Below are 16,935 nucleotides of genomic sequence, written 5' to 3' on the forward strand. Positions count from 1 at the left end.
CAAGTCTACGAAACCGCCGACGGTTCCCAAGTTTGAGCTGCCTGGCGAGGCTGTCGGTCGTCGCCTGAGGGAGCAGCGTGAAGCACGCCAGGCGGCATCCGAAAAGAGCCAAAAAGTCATTGCGGCCCCTGCTAAGCCGCGAACCGTGACCAAGGCTTCCTTTGAACTGCCTGGCGAGGCCATTTCACGCAGAAAGAGGGAGCTACATGAGGCGAAGGTGCGGGCTGAAGAAGAAGAATTGCGAAGGAAGCGAGAATTCAAGGCCCGCCCTTTTCGCAATAGCGCTGCGCCGGGTGTAGTTCCTCGCGAGACCATTGCAAGCCGCGCACGACAGGCCAAGTTGTTGCAAGAGGAGGAGGCTAAGGCCAAGGCGGCCGCGGCCGCGGCCGCTGCTACGATGCGAAGCAAGAGACTCTCAGTCGTGCCAAGTGGACTGGTATCAGCGACGTCAGGCACCGTCAGAAAGACTAGCGCCCCAACTGCGGGCCAGAGACCTACCTCATCGTTGAGTGCGGCTCAAAAGACGGCGCGACGCCAGAGTACTGTAAGCGATATCAGCGCGCCGAGACCGAGAACCCAGCCTGCCCAAGATGCCGGAGTCAAGTCTGCCAGGGATCAAGCTGCTGAACGCTCTAGAGCCGCGAGCCGCGAATGGGCAGAGAAGAAACGACGCCAGGAGCTAGCACAGAAGGAGGCACAGCGACGTGGCGCGGCTGGTAGCCAAGTGGTGGCTTGAGTGTGATGATGAACACGTTGTATTTTCTTGGGTGATGGAGTTGATACTCATTCTTTGGCGTTTCGAGTGTCGGATATCTTGCGTAGCACAATGTTCCATTAGCATCTTTAGTCTATTGGTTGAATGAATACAGATTGATTAGATTTGCTGGAAATGATTGTGTGAGACAATGTGTTCAGATAGCGAGATACGAGACACGCCTCATGTTCGGGTGGAGCCACCAGTCAACAAGACTCATCTCAACCTTAGCTCTGTCAGTGCCACTAGAATCACTATCTTGGCAACATATATGCTTGCTTCTCAGCGAGGGTTGGTTGGCATCTCGCCTGATTACAGCTCTAGAAAGATGCCAAGAAAACAACAAATCTCTTCCTTCGGTACACGTCGTGCTGCAGGCGGTCGTGGAATGACTAGATGTCAATTCCAGGGTTTCGTTTTCCTGTCGTGTGACATGGTTTGGCAAGCAACAGACATGGCCTAATTTCTCCATCGCACACATAGTGTCACGAGCAATATCAATATTTCAGGCACCGTGTTCCCAATCTAGTTGATCCGATGCTGTGTAACGTTGTGTTGCGTCGCCGTCACTTTGCGCTACCAATCAAACACATCCGACCAAGTTTGTCATTGCGTTGGTTGCACCAGCTTGAAATATTGAAAAATAATTTAATGTTTTTTTTTTTCAGTGTGTACTACTTTGTTAAGCTAACCATTACTATACTACTTTAAACCACACACTTTATTCATCCGCGGCTTCCCATCGTTTTTCATCCAACAAAACCAACCTCCCCAAGCATATATAAAAAACGAATAATAAAAAAAAGTCGAAAATCAGCCAATTGATTAGATCAAGCAGAACCAAAAACAGATATAAAAAAAAATAGACAAGATTGAAGGCTGAATGTTCCTCAATTGGGACATATTCAAAGAACAAGTTGGTATTGTCCGCCGGGTGCTTGCCGATTATGCCCTCGGACGTAGGTTGGGATAAAAAAAAAGAAGGAATGTGTGTTTTTCTGGCCACAAGTATACTCAATGGCCGTAAAAGAGCTCAAAAACGCATTTTTGGTAACACAAGCAGGAACTGAATCGAGACGGGTTCGTCGTCGGGACAAGATGCCATGATTTCTCCTGTAGCACCATATGTACAGTCCCGTAGGAGATGCACCGTCCTTCTTCGAATATAAAGGAGTGCCTTGTCAAAAGTGGTTCGAAAAAAAAAAGGAAGTCGCTGAGTTTGCCGTCTAGTAACTGCGTTGCAAGGGGCTGTAAAAAGCCCCCGTCGTCTGCGGCATCGAGTGAATAATGCAAAAAAAAAAAAAAAAAAAAAAGGCCGACGTGGAATAATCGAGCGACGCACGTAGCGCTCCCTACTAAGTGTACAGAGGTAAAGAAATCGTGGCAACTCCAAGGAAAAAAACAACGTCTTTAGAAATTTTGGGCAATGCCTGCGCTCTGCTGAGGGAAGTGGGACGTGTTTTCGATTTGGGTGTTGCGTCGAGCGGGATTATCGCGAATGACGGCGCCACCGTCGCCGTAGGCGCCCTGGCTGTACTGGTCGTAGTAGGCGGCTGGCCCGCCGCCGTAGAGGCCGCCGTCGGAGCCCTCGGAACGGCCGGTGGCGCTGTACGACGAGGACGCGTTGGAGGGCCCGCGACGAACGTCGGCACGGTTGTTGGCGGCCGAGGGGCCCATGGCGCCGAGAATCTCGCCCTCCTGGGACGAGGTGCCGTCGTGCTGGCCGTCGAGGGGCCCGCGGGCCGTGGTGGCGTCGGAAAAGGCAGCTGGGTTGGAGAGTGTGGTGGAAGCCTTGCGGCCGACGGAACCGCCCGCCGTGGTCGAGCCCCAGCCGCGGTAGCCACCCGAGGCGTCCTCTCGCATCTCGTAGCCATTGTCAGCGCCGCCAGCAGCAGCGCCGCCGACGAGGCCGACGGCGGGAATGGTCGGGTCGGCGTTGGGGTTGTACGAGTAGTCCTCGACTTCCTTGCGGCGCTCCTCCTCTGACTCGAGACGGGCCTTGCGCTTGCGCCACCAGAATAGGGCAATGACGGCGAGAATGGCAATGGCGGCAATGGGCACGACGACGCCGACGGCGACCTTGCCCGAGGAGCTGAGACCGCCGCCGCCGCCGCTGCCACCGGAGACAGGCGTCGGGGTGTGGGTGGAGGAGGTGGTGGACGTCGGGGACACCTTGGCGGTGGTGGTGGAGGTGACGATGACGGTCGACGTCTCGGCTGGGGGGAGGCTGGTCTCGATCGTCGTGGTTTCGACAGGAGCCGACGTGTGTACTGTGCTGGTGACGATGGCGGTCGTGGTTGGAACGGACGCGGACGGGCTCGGAGTCTGGCTCGGGGTGGGCGACGGCGACGGCGCCGGCGTAGACGAAGCAGGAGGCGGCGCCGATGAAGACGAGGGGGGAGGCGCAGAGCTCGACGGCGGGGGAGCGCTGCTGCTCGACGGCGGCGGCTGGGACGAGGCAGGTGGCGCGGCGCTGGGCGTGGAGGAGGCTGCCGGCGGGGTGGTAGCTTGGCTGCTGCTGTTCTGGGCACTGCCGGGCGTGCTGCCGGGCGTCTGAGACGAGCTCTCACCAGAGGCGGCCGCTCCAGTGCCGCCGGTGGCCTGCCTTATGGCGATGGCGATGGCTTTGCGGACATCGAGGGCGTGATCGGCGGGAGCCATTTTGAGCGTCGAAGGGGGGTGGTGAGCCTGTGAGACGCATAGGGGGTTAGCGGCTGTTCAAGGGGATATAGATGTGTAGAAATAAAGAAAATGGTCGGGAGAAATTGGCAGTGGTGCAATGACAAAATCTGGGACGCGGACAGCCGCAGCGGTGGAGCGGCGCACAAGCTGCCGTGTCGAGGCAGCAGAGCGCCGTCGGGGGAGGCGGAAACGTCAGGAGTCCGATCATGACAGGTATTCACTCGAAAGTCGCTGCCATTGTTCCAAGATTGCACATCGTCCCCGGCGTCCCGAAGCCGGTCGCGGGCAGACGAAGCGGGAATAAGACCAGGATTCAAAATCAAAACACACGAGGGCAAGCAGTGTCGCTGTAGCGGTCCTTACCTGCACAGGCGGGTGGGTGTCGTCGGGAGAGGTCGATGGCAGAGGGGTGGTCCCTCGCGGGCGGGTATATTCGTTGCGTGTTTTCGGATGCAAACCGATTGTTGAATGGGATTGGGAGACGGCGAGGGTTTTGGTTCGGAGTAGGAAGAAGAAGATGATGGTGCGAATTGGGGGGGAAGAGACGAAAAAGGCTTTTCTGGTGCTTACAGAGGCGCGCCAGTGGGGTGGATTGGCAGCGGGCGCTAACTACAGGTAGGTAAGACGCTGGGAACTGGGACCGACCAAGGAAGAATGATGGGGGGTGGGGATGGACGGTCGCACGCACGCAAGGAACTTGTGCAGGTGCATTCATTCATTTAGACTGCATCTGTCTGCTGCATTGGTTAACTGCATTCGGCCAATCTATTGTCTTGTTGGCTCGACGTTTGGACGTGTAATGGCCCGAGAACAGACAGGTACACTCGACAAGGCGGGTCTCGGTTGGACGCTATTGTCTCGGTGCATTATTACCTACCTGTATTAATAACAGTACAGAGTACGTCCAACCCCGTCCCGAACCTGACATCTTTTTGACTTTCTTCGTCCGTTAATAATCTACTGCTAGTTTAAAAGGGTCATTCAGCCGCGATACAAAGTTGCACATGACGAATATCGGCCTCTTTGTCTTTTGCATCGTCTTCAGCTGGTGGCATAGTCTCCCCTGATGCTGGTTGGTCGACGCCACAAACACGAGGGTTAGCGCAAGCCACCGTCGCTGGTACCGGTACCTGCTGAAAGGCTGAAAGTGGTCGGACCTGAGACCAGGGACCCAGGACCCAGGACACGCCGGTGATGAATTCAAGACCTTGAACCAGGCACATCCCTATTTATTCCACATTCTTAAGAGTCAAAAACTCACCGAGAGTTTCTCGTTGCAACTGAAGATGTGACGAATGTGGTGAATCTGTACGAATAGACCTGGTAGGTACCTGACCATCGAACCTGGAGAAATGTAGCTGTACATTCAATCCACCTTGCTGAGCCCCCAGCACAGCCGCATTCGTACCTAAATTGGCGTAACTACTTGCTACGGATAGTCATCACACCAACCAACCAAAATCCAGCAAATTCGTCCAAAATCAGGTTTAAAAATAGTACATCATCTTCAAACTGGCGATTATTGCACATTCTACTCCGTATTCCGGCCGTATTCTCACTTCTTCTCTGCTTCCATCCCATCGCTCCTCGACCCCTCGTTCTTGACGCCAACCCCCGGTCGCACCACCGCCTGCCGAAATGAACGGGACGTGCCGGCCGTAGCCCTGTTCCATGCGCCAGACCGACCTTTCCGGCGTACCTAGAGGTAGTTAGTTTCTAGCCATCATTGTATCAGACGCCCCCCTCCAGCTCCAAGCCCAAGATCCAATTCCACCCTGCATGCGGTGCCAATGCAAGGGCCAGACGCACCACAAGGCAGACACGGCGTCACCCAGGTCTTGAGCTATAACCTATAACTAAAAGGCAGTACCAGCCAAGCGATGGGATAAATAGGTTCAAAGACTTGGTAGCCTTTGTTGGTTGGAAAGATGGAGCGCGCCAGGTTAAATGGACGCCCCAATGACGACAACTGGAATGTAGATGCCGGCACGCACGCCCGTACGACGTTTCTCGATGCGCCTAGAAAGCATGCCAAGAAAGAAAAGGACAAAATCAGAATAATAGTCATGTGGCTAATTCCCGGTCGCTGTAAGTGTCGCAGTCACACTTTGACAACCAACACTTTTCAATGTCGGTATGTCGACAGCACATTGCTTACATACAGGGACGAGGACGCCTAACATGTAGACTGTAACCAATAAGAATATAACCAAATCGTGGGGAATTATATGAACCCTTCAGCACGAGCAAGGCGCCGCCACCATCACCATCCCAGACACCGCCACCAAAGCCCCCTTCTTCTACATGGTAGAGATGACTATTTTCTATTTTCCAAGTTGAAACAAAATCCCGCTCTCTTTAGTCGATGAAATTTGTGCTGATTTGCGACGACTTTCTCTGCAATTGATTACAGTTTTATTCACTTGAATGCGATTTTTTTACAGGTCTTCTCAGCACGAAGAGACGATGGGAACTTGAATGAAGTCAGCAATCACATAAATGAGTCTGGCACGAACACCTGTGACTGTGACTGTGACCAACAGCCTACTGCTGTCAACCGGATGAACTTGCAAAAAAATCGGCATCTTGCCGTTCACATAATTTCTCACACGCCGCTATTACGTTGACAGTGCGAAAAGTTTTATTGACGTCACTTGCACTGGCGCAGGGTTCTAAACATGTGGTAGAAAGGCACAGCTAATCACGTAAGAATGAAAACAGATGAATATTGATGAGGTGTATTGTGAATAATATATATTTCAACAATTTGAGTTTTGCACGATGGCGTTGTCAAAGTTGACAATGCAAATGAGGAGATGCCCATACTTCCACGATCTGGACCTGGCAAAGAGCAAAAGTCCGACAAGACAAGAAACCCAAATACTACAAGGGCTCCAATTCGTCGTGCTCACAATGGCCGCACCCGTGTATCATCAAGCCCATGCCAGGACTCGTGACCGCCAAGTACTCCTTGATTCTTTCCCTCGCCAGCGTCCATCCTGCAACGTCCGGGTTTTTGTCGTGGATGAGGATGCAGACGGTGGGCGTGAAGACGTCCAAGTTTGCGCAATCTGCCGCCATGTAGTGCATGCGCAGCCCCAGCTCCGCGAGCGCCGTCGATTCCTGCTGCCCGATGATGGCGCGGATCGCCGTCCTCCAGTCGCGCTGCAGCCGGGGGCGGCCCACGCATCGTGCGGCCAGGGGCCGCACGATGAGGTTGTCAAGGAAGAGATCCGGCGCCTGCATCTCGACGCGGATGCGGTGCCCGTTGTCGAGGAAGGCGTCCAGCCGGGTCTGGATCCAGAGCGCGGCCAGCGGCCACGACGCGGCCGAGTCTGGGTCCCACGGCGACACGATGAGCAGCGTGTCTTCCGGGCCGTCGTCTGCGTTCTCAGTGTTGGGAAAAGTTGTCTTTGCGTGGGTGTGCTCATAGTGTTGGAAGTATGAGACGAGGCCCCAGGCCGTCTTGTCCGGGTGCCGGGCCACGTCTGACAGCGAGACGACTTGGTCTGGGCTGTTGAGGATGCCGGCCCGCGCGAGAAGGCTAAATACAAAGGCGTCAATGGGCTTCTTGCGGGAGGCGTGCAGGGTGGTGGACGGCCAGATGTTGTTCAGTTCGAGTACAGGCTCTGGCTTGTTGCGCCGAGGTATGGCGACCCTGTACATTTCGGTCACCACAAATGGGTTTGAGAAGATGGCCTGGCCATTGTGTGATTGTTGGAAAGACATCTTTGGGATTGAGTTTGTCTTAGAGTAGGCGTGTTGTTGTATCTTGTTTCTGTATTTGAGACGAACTTGGGTTTGTCTTAGAGTAGGTGTGGTGTTGTATCTTGTTGTGTTTGAGACGAAGTTGAGTGAGTAGGTGGGTGTGGTGTTGTATCTTGTATCTTGTTGCTGTGTTTGAGACGAAGTTGAGTTTGTCTTAGAGTAGGTGTGGTGTTGTATCTTGTATCTTGCTTCTGTGTTTGAGACGAACTTGAGTAGAAATCGACCTCTGCACAAGCAGCAGTAGACAGGGCGGCGGCATGGATTTATATAACTTCTGCAGTGTGCTTTTATTACACTTTTCACACGCGTAGAGTTTGCAAAAGAGCCGTGCCGAAAACTTACACGAGAGTTGGCACGTCGTTATGTTAAACTTTCCATTGTGCACCGAGGCAAGTCGCCACTCGCTTCAGTGATAGTCTTGTCGATTCCATGTCTCCTTCATCAGTCACTGTGCTTACCTCAGTAATCCATCACAGTGCAGTGAGTTTGACAAGATAGCATCGCTCCCTTGGCGTCAGGGAATCGCGCGCTCGCTTCCTGTCCAGGCGACCACGACTAACGACCTCGACATCTCGGACGCATTAGCCTGCCACTGAAAAGCTGGATTTGGGGATAACTGAAGGTTGCGGAAGTACACGTAGGTTCAGTTTTCAGTTTCCCAAATTTTTCAACTAAAAAGTAGATGAGACGACTCGGTATATGGTTCGGTACTCGAAGCCTTTTTTGAGTTTACAAGATGTGTTTTGTCGGCGGATTGAGGGAAGTCAATGATAATGAATAAGTACATGTAGCTTCTCTTGACGTAAATCTTCTTTTTTTATACTTCCATATCGAACCTTCTTTCGTGTCGAACCTTCCAGGATAATTTTGCTATTTCCCCGCATCTTGACTTGAGATTTTCAGTCGCAGACCAGGTAACTAGCTGCAAATGCCAGCTTCCCGTACCGAGATAGTGTGCATATCTTTCTATCAATTCAATGATTCTACATCAATCACACATGTTCCTCATATTTTGCGTTATTGTGTTGTACTTGCAAGTTGCTGGCTGGTGGTGGCCAACAGATCGCAGCTCCCCACAATAAGCCAACAACCGCGAGCCCAAAGCCACCTCTCACCCTCCCGCTCCCATCAATACCCAACTTTCACTTCCCACCACGCCTCACCATCCCATTTAATCATGGCGACACGTAGCACCGCCGCCCGTCTCCGGCGCACCTTTCACTATCCCAGCGACGATGGCGCCGCCGACTCCGACTCCGACTCCTCCCCCTCCGCCATGGATGAGCAAGGTGACCGCCTCTCTCCGTCCGCTACCCCATCCCCTCTCACTAACACGCACACGCACACCTCCTTTAGAGCAAGAATCCTACATCCAGAGGCTCACCGACCGCAACCGCGCCCAAAACACCCTCATGGCCCGCATCCTGCTCCTCCTCCCGCTCCTCGCCGCCATCCCATACCTCCCCGCGCTGCCCTCGCTGCCCGCCTGCCTCGCGCTGTCGTCGCTCGCCGCCACCGCATACCTGCTGCGCCGACTTCCCCCCGCCGTCACGGGTCTGTACCCGCTGGATGCCTGGACGGGCACGGGTGGTGCCGCCGGCGCGCGCGGGCCCTTGGACCAGACCCTGCCGTACCTCAACGCGCTCCTGGCCGTGCTGCTCGCGTTTTGGGGCGCCGCCGTCGCGTACAAGGCGAGCCGCTTCGACGACGCGGCCGGTCGTAGTTCGACCACACGGCCGGGAAAGGACGTGAGCGGCGCGCTGGCGTGGCCTGTCATGTGCAACTTGCCCGCGGGTGTGTATGCTGTCGTGTTGCTGGCCAAGATGGTCATGGCCGATGTCGATCCGGAAAAGGAGCTATCTGTGCTGCGATACGACTACAAAGGGGCCTAAACAGACAGACGCAGGATGACATAATGTATAATGAGCATAAAATCAATATATTCTTAAAGCATGCTATATTTTATCTGTGTTCCCATTCACTGGCGCAAAACGCCTTGGGGTATGCGTCGCCTTCTATTCATTGCGTTTGTTTAGCTATCTCGCTTTTTACTGGCAATTGCCGTCATTAAACTTGGAAATAAGTAACCCCACCATCCATCCTGCACAAAAGAGACGTAAACAAAGGAAGGAAAGTGTCCAGCGGCGAGGATTACATATCTATCGAATCCGTAAACCGTAATATGCCATGGTTCTTCAAAACACCGTCGACGCCCTTGGGTGGTCGCGGGAAAGGATCCGTCAGCGGGCTCGTGTTGGGCGAGTCGGTAGACTTATCCATGACAAGCGCCAGACCGTGCGACTTGACGGCATCCACGAGGGCGGGGACCGAGTCCTGCGTGAGATATCTTTGTCAGTGGAAATACTTATTTTTTGTTGAGGGTTGACATACCAAAAGTCGTGAGTAGCATATGAGGCCCATAAAGTTGTTACTCTGGGCAATTCGGACCGCTTCCTTTATCGATGTACTGCGCCTTCCCTGTACATTTGCCACGGTTGATGGCGACTCGACCTCCTCTCGGCCAAGGTCATTGCACAAGAAAACGGGAAAATTGGGCTGCTTCCAGTTGAGTGTCGTGCAAAGGCTAGCATTGTAACTGCTGAAGACAATGGAGCGCACAACCTGCGATGAGTGTGACTGTGCACGCTGGGCTCGTGCGTGATCAAACACGACAGTCAGGATGGCATCCACGTATTCGTTGACCTCGAGGGCAGGACCTAATGCAAGGGCATTTTCGTCGTCGGCTGTCGGGTAGAGAATCTGGAGGTTGGCGTGGACGCTCTGCGGCAGGACGACAAGCGCTTCCTTGAGCGTGACGCCAGCTGTTGCCAGCACGTGGTAAATTTCGGCAATATTCTCACTCTGCTTGTCGGGTAAGGAGAGCAAGTCAGAATGACTAGCACTTCGCGCTGTAATGGTCTTGAACTGCGCCAGCGTCAAGCGGCAGACGGGAATATCAAGGCAGCCACAGTCAATAGTCCACTGTGGCCAAATCACCGGGATACCATCACTCGTGTACTGCACAAAAAGCCGAACATAGTCACCAGAGAGGCTTGAGCCAGTGACAACAGCGTTAGTCGGTTGGTTGAACTGGCTGGTGGCTTTCCAGTACGTCTCGAAATCAGTAATTTCCAAAGGCTGTCCCTTGAATGGCTTGATGACCTGCGTGTTGAAGCTTATCTGGCCAATCGCACGAAGACGTGGGTCAAAGAGTGGTAGGCAGCAGGCTGTGTTGCCTTGTGGGTTCTTGAATGTACTGGGCAGCGCGACTGTCTTTGCAATGATTTTGGCTCCATATGTAGGGAAGACGTCAAAGTCAAGAGAGAAAGTGTCGAGGTTGTCAACCTGGAAAGAAACAATACGGGTGTCTTCCTGGATAGGCAAGATAATGTTCTTGGGGATGAGTTCGGAGTTTTTGGAGGAAATAGTTAGTCGAGCGGCGGGGTATTTCCCATCTTGGAAGAAGACAAGAGGCTGTTCACTGGCGTCTTCAAAGCTGATTTGAACAACATTCTTTGTGTCAAGAAAGTTGTGTCCGTATCGTCGCAACGGAATTATCGGGGGCGGCAACTCCAGGATAGGAATAGCATCCGGGTCCAGTGCCATGGGTTGGGGAGCACTACTGCTGCCCATGGACCCTAGGGATGGTTGTGCAACCAACGGACTAGCTCGAGGTCGGTTGTTGAATGGCGTAAGCAGTTTCATACACGCCAGGTGGCCCTCCCAAGCCGCATAGTACATGGCCGGGAGATCTTTCTCGTCCACAATGCTAGCATCCGCACCGATTTTGAGAAGCGCCTGTAGGCACTCAACGCTACCTTCGCTGGCGGCATGTACGAGAGGAGTCCATCCATAGAGCTTGTCGATTTGATCTAGGTCTGCCCCAAATTGCTTGAGCAGCAGCAAGAGATCGGGTGACTGCCCAGAACGGGCAACCAGATGCTGGGGATACAGCCCTTCCGCATCCGGGAGGATTTTCGCTCCATGTTGAAGAAGCAGCTCAACAACAGGGCCGGAGCCATGCTCACAGGCCAGGTTCAAGGGAACGTGGTCGGCGTCGGAAACAGGGTCGATGCGAGCAGACTTGGCAAGCAACAGCTTGACGCACTCAAGGTGGCCGTGAATAATGGAATGGATAAGAGGGGTGAAGTTGTCGTGGTCAATCAGATCAATCGTATTGATGTTTGCTGCGTCCTGTTAGCGTTATTGGTGTTGGATTCAATGCGCCGCTTACCATTAAGAAGAGCTTCCAACATGCGAAGTCGCCCATGCAAGCTAGCATAGTGGGCAGGAACACGGCCATATACATCGGTCCGGTCCACAGGTACACCCGCCTTCAAGCCCCATTCAAGCACGTATTCTTTGCCGTATATGGTGGCCTGGTGGAGGCAGTTGCGCTCGTTGATGTCGTCGTATGAATTTAAATCGACGACGCCAGTATCCAGCAGTATTTGGAGCGAAACTCGAGGTGCCTCATGAATAGCGGCAAGGAACGTGCGCGTCACGCGGTCCATCAACAGGTTATCACCCTCCGTACTGGATGCCGACTGCATCTTGGTTAGGAGCTCTTTCAATGTGTCGACATTGCCAGTAATGACAGTTTCGAGGAGTAGCGTGTCAGCGTCGCCTTCTTCAGTGCCCATAAGATGCTGGCTGGTTACGACATGGCCAGACGCCTGAAAGTTGACTTGGATGCCATCTGACCAGGCACCAAGTTCTTGTAAACTTGTCGTGGCCTGATCCGATAGTTCGCTTATTACGGTAGCGTTGAAGAAGGGCTGAACCTCGACAGCTCTTGACAAATACAGCTCCTTTGTTTTTGATTTTGATGTCTTGTCCCATTTTTTTAGAATTTTAGAGAAGGCGGTGCCGTTGATTTCGACAAATTGTTGAAGTTTGCTAAGATCGGTAGCGAATTGCTGGAAGCCTTCTTCCAAGGTTGTGAATCTGGACGAACGTCTTGAAATGCCTTGGCGGGATTGGATGACCTTTTTCTTATCGAGAAGGGTCTTGAGGCGTATTTTGAGCTGCAACGCGTTAAATCGATTCCTGTGGGCTGCGGGTTCAAGCCTACCTCTGCCTCTTTTTGAAGGTAAAATACGTTGACCTTGTCAAGTTCTCGTTCCTGCTGACGTTAGAAACTATCATACAATTCCGACAGGAGCCATACTAGTTGGAAGAAGAATGTGGCTTTGTTAGCCTGGAGGGCAGCCTGTGAGTCGGCGAGGGCTCCTGTCCGTTGGCCATCGTTCTGGGCGCTTAGCGTAGGGGTCGCCGAGAGCTTTTTGATAAGCTGCACAGCATGTCAGCGATGTGTTCAGCGGGTAGTACGTGTATCTGTAGCAGGCACTCAGGCACCAGTGCAAGCGTTCACCGCGAAGTTGGCCGGGGCATCGGTATCCTTTGCGCCGCCACCTGACACAGGAAGCAATCTACACACCTTTTTCAGAGCCTTGTAGTTTACAAAGCTAGCTGCATATTCGGGGACCTCGAGCTGGCGTTTCTGAATTTGCTTTCCGAACTTCCTATATCGCAGTATGTAAGTAGTCGAATTGTGGCGGCTTTGCGCCAATGACGATACGTAGAAGCCGGGATTAACGTCCAGACCAGGCGAGCTTACATGATGAATTCGGAAGCTTACGCTCTTGCGTAGAAAGAAAGTCGTCTGTGTATACCTCTTAAAGCTGCAAAGGGGTCCAGGGGTAGGTGGGAGGAGTGCGCGAGAGCAACGAGCTGCGTGTCCAGTACGACAGGGATGGAAAAGAAGAAGAGATTTAGTAGCGCGAGAGAGAGCTCCTCATGACAGTAGGAGGGGTCGTCGTGCAGGGTTTTTGGTGGAGTGAGTGTATCGGCCGAGGCCAAATGAAAAAGAACTCGTCACCGAAGGCCAGCGTCCACGACAGCAGTATGCAACTCCGCGAAGCCAAAGGTGAGTGAGCAAAAGATATGGCTCCGTGGCTCCGGAGCTTACGGCGGGCGGCACAGGTGCGATGCCGGAATGGCAAGAGCTGACGCAAGGTGCGTGTGAGTGGCGGCCTCGGGGACGGCAGGAGGCGAGACAGGGGCGCAGAGCTGCAAGTCGCAGCTTCAGGATTCAGAGTAGCGCGAGCGGGATAGAAGGACAGAGTGAGCGCCTGGTCTGTGGGAGAGGAAGCGTGGCTTCGGGTACCGTTGCGCCAGAGAGCCTGAAGCTACCGGTGCAGCGCGGTGATGTGGCCGTAAGCTGGAGAGGCAATATCAAGCTGCAGGCCGTACGGCAGCCTTGATGGTCAGGTCAGGTCAGGTGGCGTGTGGTGTGTGCCTTGCGCTTGGTTTGGCTGCAGCCAGGCTCGACGCGTTGGCTGGAGTGCCTTTTAGCGGGCGGGATTCCTCGCGGTAAGGCAAGAGCCTATCAAAGTACAGTGTGTAGGTGGGAAGCTGTAGCAGGACCAGAGGGTGCTGCAGGCAAGAGGAACAATGGTACAATGTAGATGTGCAGATGTGCAGATGGTAGCAGCAGCAACGATGTGTTCCTGCAAGGGCTAAACTTTCGTCTGTCTGATATGTCAAACGGGCGACGAAGCGAAGCAAGCTCAAGGCGGGGTCAGCTCTTCCTCTTCTCAAAGGACGGGAAAACCTGGCAAGCTTGAGGGATATGAAGACGGATTTCGATTTGACGGGGCTGATGGAGTTTCTGGTTAGGGCATGATTCCCGTGAGAGGTGAAGAGCAGGAGCCAGTGTAGCAAGGCAGGAAGAGCTGGCTACCTAGACACTGGGCTGGAAACAGCGCCAATCAAGCAGTGGGCTTTTTTCGACTTAGGCGGACGGACCTTCACTATCGTAGGAGCGATGCTTCTGGTCTGCTTGACAGGTATTGAAGCGTTGTGGTGACCGGTTTGCTTTGCTGCGTGGGACGGTGTGGTGTGCACGGCGTAATAGTATGTGTAGCTGCGGATCTCTTATCCCACTTCCAGAAAGACATGGGGCACAAGCTTGCTTGCTGGTGGACTCGGAGGAGGAGCTAGTTACCAGTCACCAGAGGTAAAGTGGGAGAGTTGCCGGAAGAGACCGAAAATTTGTGACCGAGGTTTAACCGTCTAACAGTAATCCGCGCAGATTTACTACGCATCTGTTATAATCCCTTTCAACGGCTTTTTTGAGTAGGCAGCCTTGCTTCTTGCCGTTGTTTGTTGCGGCCAATAGACGCGCTCGCTGAGACCTCGTGGTCGTGCGACAGGCGACAGGGCGCGACAAGGTCGACTCATGGCCCTGGTTCCAACGGACTGCTCTACTTTTAGTCACAGCCTGCTCCGTGCAGTACGCAAGGTAACATTATCATCATGCAAACGCTCAGTGTTTGGTTTAAGCTCTGACCACACATGGTGGCAGTTCCAGCGATCTCAACAAACTCTATGCATTGCAACGCGTGCTGTATCACCAGCCTTTGCCTCACCCGACCCGCCGTGGCTGTTGAGATCCTATAATATGCCCATCACTTGACTACTAATGTATCCTACCGTGCGACGTCACACAAGGTCAATCCCCCTCCAATTACCCCGCGTCCCACCTGACTGTTGCCAATCTCATGGTTCATTGCTTCATGTGTCCCACTACAACATGTAAGCTACAATGAAAATAACAAGGATTGTAGACAAATACTTTATTTGGCTTAAACGTTTCTTTGTTGTTGAGAGAAGAAAAGGGCTGGTCGGTCAATCTGTTGACAACTTACACGGCTATTAACACACACAACACAAACACACCATAAAGCCACTTCCAATTAACATATGCAACACAAATACACCTACCACCATAAAGCCGCTTCCACTTAACATCATCCCGTTTCCGCTCAGTTCTTCTTGGCCGCGGCCTCTTCTGCCTTGGTTGGTTCAGCTAAGCTGTCCGCCATGGCCTCGGCCGTCGCCTTCTTCACGCGCTCCGCTGTCTCGTCGACCTTTGCCGCCCCGCCATCCTTGTCCTCCTTGGTTTCCTTAGACTTCGTCTCTTTGGCCTCCTTCTCGTCCTCGCTGTCGCCTAGGCTGAAAGGATCGTTGTCCGTGATAGGCTCAGGCTCCACGGTGGACAGCGGCTGCCACTTGCTGGCCTTGCTGACCGCCGCCGGGTTATCCTTGGGTGGCACTTTGGGTGATGAGTCGTACATGTTGATCTCCTCATGTCCTTCCTTGAAGCCGACCCTTCGGCCATCGGGTCTGGGTGATTTTGACGGGGGTGGAGGTCGGTGCAGACCCTGGTTCGACAACGGGTGGTTGGTGGGATCTGCGACACATTAGGCTACTACCACGTTGCACAAGTTGTAAATGCACTTACGGCCATCCGACGAGAATCGCATACCGGCGAAGTCATCGCTGAGAACCTGCGGGTCTGCATCGTAGCGGTCGTAGTCGCCGCTCCGACGGCTTGCCTCGCCTTGGCGTCGGAAGGGCTGGCCCTCACTCTGTGTCCGCTCTTCCGTCTCGTCAAAGCTATCTTCCAGCTTCTTTCTTATCCCAGCAATCCAGCCATTGACCTTTGTTTGCGTGTCAATGAATCCCTTGCGCAGGTTCTCTCGGATCACGGGGAGGTCGTCGTCGAGAAAGCTGTGCTCACGGTCGTCATCCCCAGGGTTGCGCGGTCGGCCGTCGCGGTTCAGGCTCGAGGTGCGGGCCTCGTAAGCACCGACGTTGTCGTAATGTTCAGCCAGCTGGCGAGCATAGAGCTCGTCAGCCTCGAGTTGCGAGATGGGGGCCTGTCCCTCCGGACGAGGAGGGCGCGCTGGCGGCTGTTCTTCAGGCTCGTTCTGTACAGCGTCGGGGTCGGTCATCTCTATGGTACGAATTAGCAATCTTGGGTTCCGAGCAACAATGTTATCTACTTACCCAGCAAAGCGTTGAAAGCTGGCTCAACCTTTCCAGCACTTGCTCTCAGGACAGCTTTGATGATGCCCTGGTCCACTGATGGGAAAGCTTCCTTTAGGATAATCTCATTCTTCTGCGCTTCCGACATGGGACGGGGAGGCTTCGCGGGCGGAGCTTCCGTGTCGCCAGGCGCCGCAGTGTGGGCTTCGCCTGTAGAGACCTGGCTTTCGGGGACTGTTAGTTTCGTCGCAGCCGTAGCCGCAGCCGTAGCCTTGGTAGGTGTGGCCGTCGCGTCGTTGGCGACGATGCTCGTGTCCTGCACGTCGTCGTCGTCCATCTCGAGGGGGCGAGCTGTGGTGGGTGATTCGGGAACGTCCTGTACGGTAGGCTTGGAGGGCTTGTCCTGTCACAAGCTTAAGTTAGTTTACCCGGTTTGAAAAATAACGGGTACTGCTGACCCTCACCGTCTCTGCTGTGGTAGACGCCATCGTGAGCCCCTGGTCAGTGGTTCTTGGTTGTGGCGCAGCACGACTTTTATGAGGTTATGAAGTTTTGGTGTTGAGGTTGGATAACTGCGATCGCTGATGAAGTGGTAAGTGCGGGTATGTGCTTAAAAAGCAGACATCGGATGCTTTCCGTTTCACTGGGCGTCGACTGGTGTCATAACGAGGGGGTCGAGTAGTTGCGACAACGATGACGTGCCCCACTGACGAGACGACGCCCCAAGCCACACTTGCTTCGCCACGCCAAAGCTTCAGCCTCTTCTACCCGGTTCGGTCCAGGGTAGTTATTTCTTTCCAAACGCGACTTATCTGTTTTCCAACTTTTTGAGAGGGCCGTGATGTTCTTTGCGCAATGGCTTTGAGTGAGTTATATGCTACGGTTGGTTGATCCCG

The 16,935-nt window shown here is 53.7% G+C and overlaps 5 protein-coding genes across 5 annotated transcripts; 1 reads left to right on the plus strand and 4 right to left on the minus strand.

Moving 5' to 3' along the window:
- Positions 1-2,164: 2,164 nt before the first annotated feature.
- On the minus strand, positions 2,165-4,659 carry CCM_08930 (uncharacterized protein; the record flags this gene model as incomplete). Its single annotated transcript, XM_006674066.1, has 3 exons — positions 2,165-3,442; positions 4,007-4,045; positions 4,441-4,659. 3 exons carry the CDS (start codon positions 4,657-4,659, stop codon positions 2,165-2,167), a joined length of 1,536 nt encoding a protein of 511 aa, XP_006674129.1.
- Positions 4,660-6,319: 1,660 nt separating this feature from the next.
- On the minus strand, positions 6,320-7,165 carry CCM_08931 (uncharacterized protein; the record flags this gene model as incomplete). Its single annotated transcript, XM_006674067.1, has 1 exon — positions 6,320-7,165. One exon carries the CDS (start codon positions 7,163-7,165, stop codon positions 6,320-6,322), a length of 846 nt encoding a protein of 281 aa, XP_006674130.1.
- A 1,216-nt stretch (positions 7,166-8,381) lies between these two features.
- On the plus strand, positions 8,382-9,096 carry CCM_08932 (uncharacterized protein; the record flags this gene model as incomplete). Its single annotated transcript, XM_006674068.1, has 2 exons — positions 8,382-8,493; positions 8,561-9,096. 2 exons carry the CDS (start codon positions 8,382-8,384, stop codon positions 9,094-9,096), a joined length of 648 nt encoding a protein of 215 aa, XP_006674131.1.
- Positions 9,097-9,355: 259 nt separating this feature from the next.
- On the minus strand, positions 9,356-12,372 carry CCM_08933 (ankyrin repeat protein nuc-2; the record flags this gene model as incomplete). The annotated part of the gene is made up of 6 exons (XM_006674069.1): positions 9,356-9,538; positions 9,596-10,842; positions 10,912-11,391; positions 11,439-12,231; positions 12,279-12,329; positions 12,355-12,372. 6 exons carry the CDS (start codon positions 12,370-12,372, stop codon positions 9,356-9,358), a joined length of 2,772 nt encoding a protein of 923 aa, XP_006674132.1.
- A 2,661-nt stretch (positions 12,373-15,033) lies between these two features.
- On the minus strand, positions 15,034-16,527 carry CCM_08934 (CUE domain protein, putative; the record flags this gene model as incomplete). Its single annotated transcript, XM_006674070.1, has 4 exons — positions 15,034-15,461; positions 15,513-16,007; positions 16,061-16,442; positions 16,498-16,527. The coding sequence occupies 4 exons, from the start codon at positions 16,525-16,527 to the stop codon at positions 15,034-15,036; spliced, it is 1,335 nt and encodes a 444-aa protein (XP_006674133.1).
- Between the last annotated feature and the right edge of the window lie 408 nt (positions 16,528-16,935).

This window comes from Cordyceps militaris, assembly GCF_000225605.1.
Source record: "Cordyceps militaris CM01 unplaced genomic scaffold CCM_S00007, whole genome shotgun sequence".
Lineage (NCBI taxonomy): Eukaryota > Fungi > Ascomycota > Sordariomycetes > Hypocreales > Cordycipitaceae > Cordyceps > Cordyceps militaris.